Raw genomic sequence first — 16,485 nt, 5'->3', positions numbered from 1 at the left:
AACGTTTACACCAAATCATACTTATAACAATAAAAAAAAAGTCAAATATTTGTTCATTTAGAACAAAAACCACTGCAGGGATAGAACAAGGATTTTAATTCTGGAAGTTATTAGACTTGCTATTACACAGAAGAATATAGTGAAAAATAGCCACAAATATTAAACCGTTCGTCACAACGTTTGATTATAATAAGAAATACAGACAACGAATTTTATGGATCTTTCCTGTTAAGTGGTGTTCAATGTAACTCAATCAATAAAACTGGTTTAATGACTTCCTTTGGTATTATTTATAGCTTCACAAAATTATATGTTATGTGTCTTTCATGACTGCCTGGACCCTCCCCGTATAATTCGCACCACCCTTTCTGCAAGAATCTTTCTTCAATTACTGGTACTAAGTGCTATCTCATCTAAACCACAGATAATGCAATTTTTGTCGAATAAAATCCACTAGTACTGGTACTTGTATTTGATCTAATTTTGCGTATTGGTGCTTGTGTCTAATTTAAGCTAGAAGTACAGGCACTGGCGTCTTATCTGACCTATGAGTACTTACGCCCAGTACGCTGGTATCGGTACTTCTGGTGCTATTATTTTGTCAGTAATAAACAGTAACTACAAGTGTGCCATATTTTACCAGTTCTAGAGATGAAGGGTAATGGTATTTTAAGAAACCAAAATATAATGATATTTTGCCAATTTTCGAACAAACATTTAATTTTAGCGAATTCAGAAAAATTACAATCTTTAATTTTGCCAGCTCTATACCACATATAGCCTATAATTTTATTTTACTATGTCTATACCAAATGTACCCTACAGTTTTATTTTGCCAGGTCCGAACGAATGTTCTAGTATTGTGCCACATTTGAAGGCAGTGTACAGCATCATTCTGTCCAATCTAGAAACACAGTACTAAATTTTCGCAAGATCTCGACAGACACCAAAACGTGCCGTGCCCTCTTCTCAACGAAGTTTCTCTTCTAGTGCATAACAACCATGAACTTGAGAAGTGAGCAGATGCTTTTTTCATCGTCAATCGATCAGTGTAGTTACTAACCTTAAGTATTACTGATATATAGTAAAGATTATAAATAAACTTGGTTGCGAAACCTCCATGTAATTATAGCTGTACTTGATAGTGCAGAATCAGCAAGGAGAGGCACTACTATATATCGCACGAACCCACTCAAGAGCCTAAAACAAACTGCACTGAAGGTGATTAAATACTTAAATAAATGTTTTATAACTATTATTTTATTGCCCCTTCATTCGATTAGGTTATTTCTATACCTCTTCCTCCATTGTTGTCAACAAACATTAAGTGTATAACTTCCACCGAAAGGGGGCCATAAGACAACTGTTTTAACAACCCGTATCATTATACAGTGGTGTCGTCAGTCAGTCAGTAGACACTAAAGTTACATCACCTAAGAAACGCTCAAAGTTGTAACTTGTTCTGTCGTGACGATTGTAAAACGTGCGCATCCCATGAATCACGAGAAGAACTACGGACTCAATAGGATACGACACATCATAAGATATTAACTTCACACTCAAGATATAGAAATATTTGTTACCCTTAGTTTTGGTTTTATTTGCTCCTGAAAGAAAACCTTTTAACAGGACGCTGCGCAAGTACATCTAGTTTGTATATTATAAGCAGAAACCCCTAATTCCGCATGAGTTAGTACAGACAATAGTGTTAGACTAACCAATGACAAGAGATAAATCTCCAGTTGAATTGTCTCTTGCGAGGATATCAGTACCATAAATAAAATTAACCACCATAACAATAATCCACGTCGATATAAATCGGCTAGCACTGTTTTACCCGGTATTTTCTGTGTTCTATCCTTAACCAGTTTTTGGGTGATTAGCAGAACAGTTTGGCTTTTGGTTTGTTATGAATTTCGCCCAAAGCTACTCAAAGGCTATCTGCGTTGACTGTCCCTAATTTAGCAGTGTAAAACTAGAAGGAAGGCAACTAGTCATCACCACCCACCGCCAACTCTTGGGCTACTCTTACCAAGGAATAGTGGGATTGATCGTGACTTTATAACGTCCACACGGCTGAAAGGGCGAGCGTGTTTGGTGTGATGGGGGATTCGAGCCCGTGATCCTAGGATTACGTGTCGAGTGCCTTAACCACCTAGCCATGTCGGGCCTAGCAGAACGGACATACTGTTTCAGTTATATTTCATACTGTTATAACGTTTTTACGCCGTTTGTGGGCCATTGTGGCACCAACATATTATACAGATAATGTTTTGATCCAACCTACCACTTGTGATACAAGCTATTTAACCTAACAGTTGACGGTAAAACAATGATTATATATTCTTGCACAGGTGCCCAGGCCACGAGCGGTATTTATTTCGATGATTTCATGAGAACGGCGTATCTGTAAGACATTCGTTAGCACATTGGCAACAGGTGAAATTGAAACGGTTGTCGAACTCGTAAAAATAGGAAACAGTCAACGAAACACTCTTATAATCATTCTTATTACAGAGATCGGTGTTTTTCAACCTTTTCTATTCTGAGGATTATTCTACTGCAGTTTTAAATAGCAGTTGACCATTAAAATGCAAGTACAACAAAAACCATTACGATTTGCACGTATGTATATTCAAAATATCAGATTTTATGAAATCCCATGGACCAATCACTGGTCGAGAAACATTGGTATAGATGTTTCCCGATGTTGTAAAACATCTTTACCTTTGAAATAATCTCCCGCAGTTCACGCGGACAACATCTCTATTTGTCCGAGCAACCAGCCCTCCCCACAAACGTTTAACCTTGTTGATTACCCATAACTGTTAGTTGCTTAATATTCCGATCGCACGAAGTGACAAAAACAACGTGTTCTACGTTTATGAAATTGATTAGATTACATAAACATTTGTTGTTGTTTTTTACTTCTCACTTTCGCCACCAGTTATCATTACAGCAAAATAGCAAGTCGTTACGAAACGACCAGTTTTCGATTTTCTTTGGATTCAAAATCAGTTTAATAAATTGTATTGCATGGAACCAATTAAAAAGATTCAACCTACCTCCATGACTAAGTAAACGTGATGAGAAGTTTCCTGAAATATAAAAAAAGAGTAATTCCTCAGTAGTAGTTGTTTTTTTTACATCATGGTTACGAAACACACACACACAGATAAATACATACATAAGTTTTCAAAATAACGTAATTAACAACTTTCTGGCATTACTTACCAATTGTAAATTATACATTTTAAATATAATACCTCCAAAACACTATCACTATTTTGAAACGCCCTTCCCACCAAAAAAAGTTTTAAAAACACATTAAAACAAGATCTAAAATGACAGTGAATGATATTGTGATAAACTTATTGATTTTTTTTACACAAAGGTACAAAAAACAATATAAAATTAACTCCAGTCTCCAAAACATGCATAAAAATAAACCAAGTTCTGAAAATATCACAACCATCTTGTAGCGGTTACAGTCCAACATTCTGAAGGGTCACACTTCCGAAACGCCAGTGTTTTGAATACTGAACATAAAAGCAGTTACTTGTGTAGGCCTAATGTTCATTAAAAATGTATTACATAAACAGTAGTATGTGTATTATGTTGTTATTAATACAAAGGACATAAGCCAATCACATATTGAGGTATATTTGTAACATTTCACTACATAGACCTAAAATATTATTCGTAACTTAAAGCTTTAAGTTTTGGAATATTATGCAAAACAATTGTCATATTACTATTATTATTACAACAGGATTAAAAAATATAACAACAATAAGTGAAAAACTTAAAATCTAATACTAATGAAGGAAACTTCTTTCGAAATATCGACCCTTAGAAATGCATGTTCCCCTTGTGATACTAATGCATTATTTAAAAACGAAACAAGCATTAGCGCAATCAGTGATAGCTTACCCTAAAATGAAACCCTCTCACATCCTCGTTACATACTGTGTTGCAACGACTTTTACAACTATAGTTCAAGTTAACTAAACATCAGCATCAGTGAACGGTTGTTTCAAAAAAATAAAATTGAAGTATTTTTGGTTTCAAAGGATCGGACACGCACGCGTTTGTAAAAATAACGTAACTACGCTGGATTTATAAGAAAGTCGGATGTACTATAACATGGCTTTCTTTAGCGAGTCTTATTATGTAACACCCGCTATTATGTTTTCCTTTAACGACTTTCAAAGTGCACATACATATACATTTATATACTAATAGAGCCCTGCAAAAAAATTGCAGTCAAATTAGTATGTATTGCAACAGTACTTCTTCAAATACAAAGTTTATAGAATAATACAAAAGAATTCTACTCGCAGACTCCGAATTATACCAAACCACTTGTCTTAGGCCTAACTTCAGTTAAGTCTCAATTAAGTAAGGCCTATACTGGGTAAATATATAAATTAACACTAACTTTTGTATGTTTTTAGTTTTAGTTATAACCAAATATTACTGTACTTAACAATACCAATAAATGCATTTATAATGTTATTCTATGACCTAACGTTCGACTTTTTTAAAAACTTTGATAGGCCTTTAATATATTTTGTACAAAATGCCTAGTAAAGTATATTTATATATTGATATAAAAGTCCGCGAGCATATGCATTTATACAGCAAGGAAAGCACTCATTTTTAGAACAGACAAAAGTGGGTATTATGATAATAGATTACACTGAAATTAATAGACTGATTATGCGCAAAATTATGTCTGCCGTGATATCAAATTAAATTTATAATTCGCCGTTAATATTTGGTTATATAAATACGCATTGCATTCTCTTGAAGCCCACAAACTTTTATCTTATTACACCTTCCCTACAGGCAGAGCACATCCAATTTGTGCTTTGCATGCGTATCGAAAAGTTCGACGTTCGAACCTTGATATGCTGCTGAACACGCGCAAAACTTTCAGCTGCAGAGGCGTTACAACCAACTCCACTATGTAGTTATAGTAGCTGGGTAGGTAGTTGTCCTCACGATTAGAATTTTAAAATTAGGGATGACTGTGTCTCAACCCTATGCGTCTCTTGTTTGTTTGTTTGTTCCGAATTTCGTGCTAAGCTACATGAGGGCTATCTGCGCTGGCCGTCCCTAATTTAGCAGTCTAACACTAGATAGGAAGCAGCTAGTCATCACCAACCACTGCCAACTCTTGGGCTACTCTTTCACCAACGAATAATGGGATTGACTGTAGCATTATATCGCCCTCACGGCTGGAAGGGCGAACATGTTTAATGCGACGAAAATTCGAAACCGCAACCCTCGGATTACGAGTCGAGTGCTTTCACCACCTGGCCATACCGGGTGGGCCCCATGTGTCTGACCACCACGAATCAGTCCACATAGCACATACTGTACCACTTAATTAACAGGTTGTAAACACAATATTCCACCTATTTCGTCGAGATATATTAAAAGGAGCGAAAAAACATCAATTTTGTGAGGCCCTTTATTTACTATGAAATCAAACAAATTTTATGAATTTTCAAATATTTTGTTATTTACATAAATTTTTGTACGTATACCTCTGTAGATAGAAATGAGAGAAGTTAGAACCTTTCTAATATCAAATAATTAAAAGTGAAACTAGTTCGATAACTTTCAGTTAATTGTTGTTTTCTCCTATCATCCCCTCCATCTTTATAAGCAGTGTTGCTATTGTTTTAGTATATTTATAAAATATAGTAACATGTGTGTCTTACATTGAATACATACTGTTGTCTAGATTATTTTAATATATCCTAAACGACTAAAATCTATACACGAAGACTCATTAAAGTTGCGTTTCTGTCTCTCTTACATAAAGGATGACACAAAACAAGTGTACCACCGTAAGTTTATCTTTTTTTTTCTCCAGCTGATGAAGACGTGTATCGTGTTTCACAAGACAATCACTCTAAAGAAAACTGTTTCCAAATATTAGCAGATTCTAAAGATGTCCGAGAGCCCAAGGTTCGATCCGCGATAACTGTAACAGTCAACCCTGTTGGTAAGGTTAAAAGTAGCCGCTAATTGATATACTGCTCTCCCTCTGATCAGCAGAGATAACCACAGTCTTAACATAGGGAGACTCCTACCTGTCCTTTTAGAGTACGTTGAAAACATTAATTACTGAATACTTAATGACAGTCATTCTGATTTTGAACCGTAAAAAGGCAATATTGTAACCATCATGTTTACACTACATAATCATAGCAAATTTTGTATATGAAAAGTTTTGTTTCCAAGCAAGAACGATTTTTCGTTATGATCTTGTGACACTTTTTTGTCGCTGTTAATAACCAGGTTAATTATCTAAGCAATCAGAAGTTTAGTAACACACAACAACCATAATCCGAAATCGTCCAGAACAACAACAAAAAATACTGATGCGCATGCTCCATTCACAACTACACGCGAAAAGCATTACGTCTGTAGTGTTTTAATTTACGAAAGATTATTTGATCACTTATTTAGGCCTAAGGCAGTTTTATATCTTTATCACAAAGAAATGCATGCCTGTAGCTGGTTGGAATCCGTTTGTACACGAGAAGCAATTGCATTAAACTACTGTAAATTATCTGTGTAAGCATAAAAACTGATAACGCATTTCTTTAAAACTATAAAAGCAGTCTTTACAAGCAAGTTAAATACGACGCACTACAAACCTCCCCTTACGGTCCTTCTCAGCGTTAGTATCATTGTACGTACCCCGCAATTTGTTTTGTTTGTTTATTTGAATACCCACAATACTACGCGAAATAACAAATTTCTGTACATGTCCCTATTTAAAGTAATAGACTACAGCCGCGTTTATAGGTAGCGTCCTGAAACTGAAGTGTGTGTAAAAGGGGTCGTAAACATACTTTCAAAACAAAATATTTATTATGATACCCGATTTACTTTGTACTAAAGCTATTTACTGAATTGCAACTGATTATCGATATTTACAAATCGTTGCTAAGCCTTATAATAATAATAAATAAAAGGAGCCACTGTACTAGATAATTTTTTAGCTTAACCAGTATCGAATTTGATGTAACACAGATTCGAATCCTACTCGTGGGAGACGCGTATGTGTGTTTTTATTATAGCAAAGCCACATCAGGTTATCTGCTGAGCCCACCGAGGGGAATCGAACCTCTGATTTTAGCATTGTAAATCCGTAGCCTTACCGCTGTACTAAGCAGGGGGCGTGGGAGACGCAAGAATTTTATTACCAAACAATGATAGAAATACGTAAAAATGTTTGTGCAACTCAGTGATGACAGCTACCGACGCAAACAACTTCCTTCGTCTTGCGGCGCCAAGTGAAACAACTGGAAAATATTGTGATTACATTACTCAGATCAGTTCTGTTCATTTGAACTATACAAGTACGTGGTTCAAAACCACATATTTCAACAACATCTAAGCACAAAACAAACAAAAGGTAGACAACAATTTGTTTTTCAGGATATTGCTGGGGAAACAGACCCAGCTGTGTATAAACAGTATTTCGTTATCATAATTACGATAGTGTCATACGAGTAGTTAGAAACTCTACAAAGATTGTTATAAAAGTACAACTATTAGGTTTCCAACGTAAAGCACACACAGAGGTTGATAAAGTGACCTGGTTTGTTTATATCTTTCAGGAGAAGAGCACGGAAACATGAACTTGCAACGGTGACTGTTTATAGCCTCGGGCACAATGACCGATCTCGGCTCATATCTATCATTACGTAGGACGTTACCACGTGGTGTGTGCATGCCGCGAGACAGCGAGGCTAGCATAAAAGACGACTTTACGATGCTATGTAATAGTTACTAGTGTACTTGTCCTTCTAAAGGGGGAGAATGTGTTCGCACAGAAACAGATGTGATTTAACCACAAAGAAAATTATTCTTCAGTCATTTGAATCTTTGAAAACAAAAAGTATTTCAAAAAACATCGAATTTGAAACACTACAACACAGTAAAACAGAGTTTGGAAAAGCCAACACTAACAAACTCGATCTTATGTTCTCAGTTATACGTTCTTTTAATTTTACAAAAACTACAACTGAGTGTCACGTGACTCCAATTTTAATGTAGACAGCAACATTGATTAATGTAAAACAACAAATCTTGTGTGTTCCTATGTTATACCGACAGTCTTTAGTGTGTCCCTATTGTAACCATCATTTTTACACTACATAATCATAGCAAATTTTGTATATGAAAAGTTTTGTTTCCAAGCAAGAACGATTTTTCGTTATGATCTTGTGACACTTTTTTGTCGCTGTTAATAACCAGATTAATTATCTAAGCAATCAGAAGTTTAGTAACACTCAACAACCATAATCTGAAATCGTCCAGAACAACAACAAAAATACTGATGCGCATGCTCCATTCACAACTACACGCGAAAAGCATTACGTCTGTAGTGTTTTAATTTACGAAAGATTATTTGATCACTTATTTAAACCTAAGGTCTTTAAGTAAAATTAGTGGATAACAGATTCTTCCCATCCCCCAAAACAACAAAACAGTAGCGCAAAGTGCACGTAACACAACAAACCATAACTTAGCATGACCATGACAACATAATAAGAAATCCAATGCCCACCACAGTTGTTCAGAATTAATTTGTCTTATATCAAAGTCCACTACTGGAAACTGAATCCCGGATTTTAACGTTGTACGTCCGAAAACTTACCGCTGTCCCACCGGAGGGACCCGGAATTAGAGTCTGGAGTGCCAAATTCTCACCAGTTGGCGACGGGCGTTTCAATTTTGCGATTTCGTTTTGCACACTTGATAACAAACGCACGTATATGTACGTGCAAAACTCCCACGAAACATGGGCGAATTAGTATCTTAATCGGTTGTTTCTCACAAACAGCTCTGTATGTTAAACACCTAGATAATCATACCAGCATATATATTAAACACCTGGACTTCAAAGTGCATCATATACCATCAGTTCGCTTTTGTGGTTACAGTGAAAATCTGACAAATAGGGAAAATAAATATATTGAAATAACAAGAACAATTCCTGGATATATTTTTATCCGAAGGCCTACAAAACAGCTCTTTCAGTAAGTGTCACAGATAAAGTGACCTTTAACCAGGTTCAAATACATGCAAGCGTCATTATTAAATCCATACGTACTTGTTTAGAACACATATCCAAACTAATGTACAAAATATCACATATTTGTTTGTTTATTTTTATTCAGCACAAAGCTACACAATTTTAGCGTTGTAAACCTTACGACTTGTTGATGAGACATCTTGCTCATTAAAAGTTATTTTTTTTTCCAGCACTATCAACGCTGAAGATTATGGTTATCCCTCAACTAAAACGTTTATTAACAACTAATGCACTTTATGCAGTCCGTAGTTTATCCATATGACACAGACTGAATCTCAAGTGATCAATTCAACCTTACATCCACCACTATACTGGTACAAGTACGTTGATGATACATTTGCTGGATTCCCATCTACAGAACAGATATTTAGTTATTTCAATCATGTTAACTCGATACACCCCAACATCAAGTTCACCTGTGAACAGGAAAACTAACCAAATAGCATTTCTTAACCTCAAGATCACTAGAACTGATACACAATGCAAAACAGAAATCCACCGAAAAATCACCTATACTGGATTATATATTCCCTGGAACTCAGCACATGAAACAAAAACTCGACATATTAAGAAACCAAATAAACAAAGCCACAAAACTTTGCTCACCCGATAAAATTAACGATGAAATCACCAAAATAAAACAACACTTAACCAATATCAACAAATTTCCTCAAACAACCGTGAAAAAATTATACACACAAACCTAGACAAACAAAAAACAAACAAGTCTCAAGATACAATAAGCTACAAAACCGTATATTGCTGCATACCATATGCTCACGACATCAGTGAAAAAATAAAAAACATTTGGAAAAAAAAAAACTTAACAAAACACAACATTTCATTAAACACCAAATTTATTTGAAAACCAGGTGCAAAACTAAAGTCCATACTATGTAAAAACTACACTGACAAACACAACACCAACATCATTTATAAAATACAATGCAACAACTTGCGACGACTTCTATATTGGAGAAACAAGCAGAAAAATGGAAACTAGATTCAAAGAACAAACAAAAAAAAACCACACGTTTTTGAACACTGCAAATCAAATAAACACATAGAAAACATTCAGATACTAAGTAGGGAAACAAATATAAAGAAATGCAAAATAAAAAAAAAACCTACTTATACAGCAACTAAAACCAAAATTAAACCAATATAAAGGAATACATTTGTACCTATACTAATATTTATACCTATACTAATTAATAACTTAACATCTAATTGTAACGCCCCCTACAATGCCGTACCTGTTTATACTCTCGTACCTAAGACGCGTCCGGCAACAGTTACTTGCAGACTCTTTCTTAATCTGAAGATAACCTAGAAAGGTCGAAAAATTGTTCTCTCCTTATTGATAAAAGTATTAACACCCGTACCAGCCGTTCTGAGATACATTTTTATTTCAAGTGGGTTTCTCGTCATCAAGAAAAGGTCCGATTTCATTGTTACAGAAACCGGTGTCCCACTTTGGCATGCTACAAATCGCCGTACAGCTGGTGGGGGTAACCATGTTGACATTTGTAAGCGAAAATCATACTCTCTTCAGTTAGCATTAAGCTGATCTGTACGACTACTTCCGAGAGATATTTTAGTGGGCTGTTTACGTAGCGCAACTAACCCACTAGAGTTGTTACGTGCAGTCATTAATTCACGTGTGATATGAATAATTTGGATCCACGCTAATTCTCACTCACACATAGCTTTCTTAACATATTTCTAATGTTAGTACTAGAAACCTTGATTCAAACCGATAAATGTGACATTCTAAACAATATACCATCACCACTACAAACTGTATGAACAATTGCATAAGCACGGGTTATCTAGTCTACATAAAGTACACTTCCTTCAAACGTAAATAATAATAAAAAAAGCACGTATAATACATTTTCTGCGCGTGAGGAAACACGTTAGCCAAAATGTATGCGATTCTGATCAAACGATACTTTAAAAATGGGGTCAGACAAGAGAGTGTCCAAAAGTGAAAATGTGGCATTTACGGGTACGCTGATAACGGTATAGGTAAAAACAGTAGCCACAATAACTAGAGGAATTGCAGGGTATGTTAAACTAACTCTCCCCACCTGAATGAAATAAAGGAAAAGCCTGTCTGAACATAAAACTTGCAGTTGAATTAGCACAATAGTTAAGTTCCCCGCTGGCACAGCGGTAAGTTTACGGATCTACGAAGCTAAAATCAGGGGTTCGATTCCCCTCACTGGGCTCAGCAGATAGCCAAATGGGGCTTTGCTATAAGACAAACACACAACAGTCTAATATATCAACATGTACAGTTGGTTATTGTACAGGGATCATTAAAAGTGGGCGAGAATATGTTTAACACCATGAGCATACGCGACATGACAGACGACGCTTCTCTCAACAGACTGTTATTAAAAAATAACACATACTATCCAGGAACAAAATTTGTGTAACATAGTGTTATCCTTTGAAATTAGCGTGCATACATATATCTGGTGTTCCTTTAAAAAGCTTGAGTACAGGGTGAAACAAAAATTACCAGCCAATAACAGATAAATGCTAAATCACTGTAACATGTAGATATTCAATGCTTTGTCCACTGTACAATTGGTGTCTTTAGGGAGCCAATCCATATATTATATATGTTTGTTTGTTTGTTTTGGAATTTCGCACAAAGCTACTCAAGGGCTATCTGTGCTAGCCGTCCCTAATTTAGCAGTGTAAGACTAGAGGGAAGGCAGCTAGTCATCACCACCCACCGCCAACTCTTGGGCTACTCTTTTACCAACGAATAGTGGGATTGACCGTCACATTATACACCCCCACGGCTGGGAGGGCGAGCACGTTTAGCGCGACGCGGGCGCGAACCCGCGACCCTCGGATTACGAGTCGCACGCCTTACCCGCTAGGCCATGCCGGGCCATTATATATGAAGTGAAGGAGTAACAATATATCAATATACATAATTTTTATTACACATACGTATAATTACTTTAAAATACACGAAGGTTACTTAAGAGATGTTTTAGACGTATACGTCTTATTTGAAATAGCTGCTTTTCTACTAGTAAAATTTTATAAGCAGTTAGTGTTTGTGTTTTAGTCTTGTCGTATATTTACCAATTGCTATGTATTACTTATAATAAAAGTAATTTAGTTACACAGAAACGATAAACGCTCACTATACTCTCAAACCTCCAGTTGCAGCTTAACATTTTACTGCAGTTAAATCATCGTGAACTATACAAGTTTGCTGTTAGCTGTGTTTATTATCACTACAAGGTAAAATTAGCTACTGTGTCAGGGAATTCTTTACTTTTTGTTGAACATATAAAAAGCCAGAAAACAAGGCAAATGAAAGCTAATAATTTAAAAACCCTGCAAACAAAAAATCGTAAGAAAAAAGTTAGGAAACAAGGTTGTAGATACTGTAGATATTACTTATTGGAACTACAATTATGGACGACTAACGCAGATAGCCATCGAGTAGCTTTGCGAGAAATTAATAAAAACAAAACAAAAACACTTCATAGAAATAAAATTTAAAAAATAATATTTGTATCACAAACCCTTAAATAATTTTTATAATAAATAATCAACGATTTTATTCTATTATTTAATATTTGTCGTTATTTCAAATGCACAACCAAATACCAGTATACAAAAGCAACAAAAACAATTTATGACCTAAAACTAAATTTTATGACTGACTTTTTCGGTGACCTTTTAATATTTATAGTTTTATGATGTCTGGAAACAAAATTGTAATAAATATTCTACTTTCACTTGAATAACTTGCAGTTGCTATACCAAAAAGCCATTGGTTTCCTTAAAGGACCGTATACAAAAACGCAACATAGTATGTCATTTCCATCTGTACAGACGTACAAATTGAGGACGTACACTGACTACATATGCTCCTAAACTCATTTCAACTATTAAAATAAAATCAATATGACATTCAAAATGCCTTCAAGTTGCCAGTAATTAGCCTCGTGGATGGTTACATTCATCAAGTAATAACATTCAGTTATGTTCATTAGTTTCTCCGAACTACAGTCCTCGTGCTCATTTAAACACCATCTGAGCTACAACAGAAACAGATACACATAGAGAGAGAGAGAGAGAGAGATTATGAAACTGCTCCAAACAAGCGCATCTGTGAACCTGGATATTTTATAAATAATGTCATTACGTTGTTTTTTAAACAGTCTCCACGTTCTTAAATACACACAAAGTAAAATGAGTTAACACATAGCGCGTTTCTGAAACATAAAACATTAATTCACATAATGTAGGGGGCAGTAAAATTACTCATTTGAATCTTCGTCTTGTGAACCATAAATATACGTACTGCATTTTGTTTTGAATTTCTCGGAAAGCTACACAAAGGCTATCTGCGCTAGCCGTCCCTAATTTAGCAGTGTAAGACTAGAAGGAAGGCAGCTAGTCATCACCACCCACCGCCAGCTCTTGGGCTACTCTTTTACCAACGAATAGTGGGATTTACCATAACATTATAAACGCCCTCACGGCTGAAAGGGCGAACATGTTTAATGACGCTTGATTTAATGATTCGGGAAATTCTAATTATTAAATGGTTACGCAACATACATTGGTTAAAATAATTATTGCATCATCCATTTATCTTTTTTTTCAGGGTTTTTTTTTTATTCCTCTAACCTTTTACGAGATTATGCATTGCGGAGTAAAATAACTAGTGTATAACAGCTGTGGTGTAAGCTGACTTGCAGTACAGTCATTTAAATACACATATGCATCAACAAATAAACTGACAAGTGTATCACAGCAGATAACCAACAAATGCTTGGCAACTAAAAAATGTTCTTTGAGTAAAAATAAATATACAATAATCTAGATTTAAAGATAACACCATTACAGTATATAACAACAAAAAAGTGACCACAGAATCTGTTTTATATTTGGTTGGACCTCCTCTGGCCTTGTTAACTGCTTGACATCGCGGTGACAGAGTGCACGAGGAGCTTAAAGTAGCAAGAGGGCGAGTTCATGATACCCCACGCGAATTAGGGCTCCAGTCGTTCCAAGGTGCATTTCAGTTTCTTCTTTTGTACTTTGTTACCCATTACATTCCAATAGTTTTCAACATAGTTGAGATCTGGGCTGCTGCCTAGCTAGCGTAAACAGTTCACCTACATCTGTGAAATGAAACATAAGATAGCTCTTCAATAGACGTAGAGTGAATTTTCCTCTTTATTTCCCGTGTACAACATAAGAGTACTTGATTATTACAAACTTTTTTTTTTTTTTTTAATCCCGTGGCATGGAGAAGAGTCATCCTGAAATATGCACTGGTTAGCTATACTGGTTTAATTTGAAATTATTGGCATTAACCAGGATTCGAGGATTTCGATATACTGACAGTGCATTTTACAAAATGCAGACGTTCCACATTCTGGCTGAAATGCATCCCCATATCACATGACTTTGTGATATGTTGCACGCGATGAAACTCTTCTATACATCTTACAAAGTTCTCCCATTAGTCCTATGCAGGTTGAATTTTGATTCGTCTACGAAGATCACTTCACATCAGTCCAGTAGATATGTTCTTTTGTCCAGGTGAGCCTCATCTTCATCATATCGTTGGTAATGATAGATTTCTTGACCATCTTGCTGGGAAACCAGACAGTGAGCACGGTTACAGTAGCCCTTGAAGTTTCCTAACACACTCTTTTGAGGCCAGTACATGATTCTGAAATAATATAACAGCTTTCTTCCACCTTTTTTCCCTATCACTCCACACAGTCATTGTCTATACGTACCTGCAGTCAGTGGCTCATGACAGAAATTACGTTTAATTTTTTCTAGCAATTTTCCTTATCGAAAATCCCTCTTTGTTCAAAGAAATTGACTGTTTGTTATGTTTTTTTTCTATGGAGTTAACTCGTAATCACCGATCATTGCAACACCATGTGCACTTTATAGCAGACTTGAAACGACTAGGTAACAACCTCTGTTTATACCCAGAAATTGGAAAATGCAATAAGGCTGCTTATATAGTAATTAGACAGTATTACACCATCCATAAAATATATTTGTATCTACATGAAACTGAACCTCAAAACAAATGATGATTCTAAAGAAAAGTGTGAAAACTGATTGAAAAAATAAACTTTTGCACAACTCTATACGATAATAGAAACATTTCTGTAGATGGAACTAATGACACATACAAACAGAAATCAGACCAGACATACAACATCGGCTTCGACCATGTACAATTACGGTGTATGTGTGTGTGTGGGAAGGGGGGGGATCGGAAAAGTAAATAGCATTATCATACCTTTCTGTTAATCTTTATTCTATAAGAGGGCGCTGAAGATGTTAAATATCAAACTTGTGATGACCTTCGTGCAAGACTACATCTTATAACGCATCTTTGAACATCCCAAAGTCAACCGTAACATTTCTAAGAACTGTGAAATAACAAACCTATAAGTCTTACAAGATAGTGCTTAGGGGTATGTTCACGGGAAGGAAGGCCTCCACTGGAGAACTAGCTCTACATTCTCAACGATTTCAGTCTTTTAAAATTGTTAAAATTCTTCCTACACTGTGATGACCTCCTCCAAGAGGAAAATTTTTTGTTTGTTTCTTTTGGACGGGTGAGCTAGTGGTACTGTGTAAGTTGAATAGAAAGAAATATCTCCAATTAGATGATACCTAGGGGGTTGATTTAACTGTAGTTTCAAACAGCATCCGACTGCCCGAAACATTTTGGATAATGAAAACAAATACACACTTCATAATGGCAAAAATGAACATCTATTTATTTTTATTCACTAATACGATTCCTTTTTATGTCTTCCAAATCTACTTGTTGCCGCTTAATAAAAACCTTAGTAACGTTACTGTTAGGACTGTTTAAGGTTGTACTGTTGTTTTCGAGACGCTGCAAATAGTTCTTCCAGAAAAAAACGTGTACTAAAAATTACGTTTTTCGTCTCTTTACAACTCTGATCTAGCTTAATGACTCGTAATCTGTGGGTCAAGGGTTCGAGTCTCCGTCATCGAAAACGTTCGCCCTTCCAGCTACGAGAGCGTTATAATGTAACTGTGAATTTATTCGTTGGTAAAAGAATAGCCCAAAAGGTAGCGGCAGGTGTTGCTGACTAGCTGCCTTCCCTGCAGTCTATCACTTCTGAAATGGGTCAACTAGCATGTACAACCCTCGAGTAGCTGTGAGCCAAATCCACAACAATTAAACTTACAACTTTTTAATAGTATCATCTGGTCTCGACTACAAATAGGCCAAACTGTAACATATAATCATAGTTCCTAACAAAAAATGTGAGCCTCAATAAGATATGCTTACGAGGAAG

At 35.7% G+C, this 16,485-nt stretch overlaps 1 protein-coding gene across 10 annotated transcripts in view; it reads right to left on the bottom strand.

Annotated features, from left to right (window-relative positions):
* LOC143253873 (serine/threonine-protein kinase unc-51-like) overlaps window positions 1–16,485 on the bottom strand; it is a 72,014-nt gene that overhangs the window by 33,437 nt on the left and 22,092 nt on the right. For 6 of the 10 annotated variants that reach the window (XM_076508362.1, XM_076508372.1, XM_076508368.1 and 3 more), the window contains one exon: window positions 3,066–3,098. The exons of the other annotated variants lie outside the window; for them this stretch is intronic. In XM_076508362.1, the coding sequence (XP_076364477.1) occupies window positions 3,066–3,098 (33 nt within the window). The remainder of the gene's footprint in view (window positions 1–3,065; window positions 3,099–16,485) is intronic. 10 annotated transcript variants of the gene reach the window in all.

Source organism: Tachypleus tridentatus, chromosome 6 (assembly GCF_004210375.1).
Source record: "Tachypleus tridentatus isolate NWPU-2018 chromosome 6, ASM421037v1, whole genome shotgun sequence".
Classification (NCBI taxonomy): domain Eukaryota; kingdom Metazoa; phylum Arthropoda; class Merostomata; order Xiphosura; family Limulidae; genus Tachypleus; species Tachypleus tridentatus.
The sequence above is the reverse complement of the archived record's forward strand: the minus strand, read 5'-3'. Positions and strand labels throughout refer to the sequence as shown.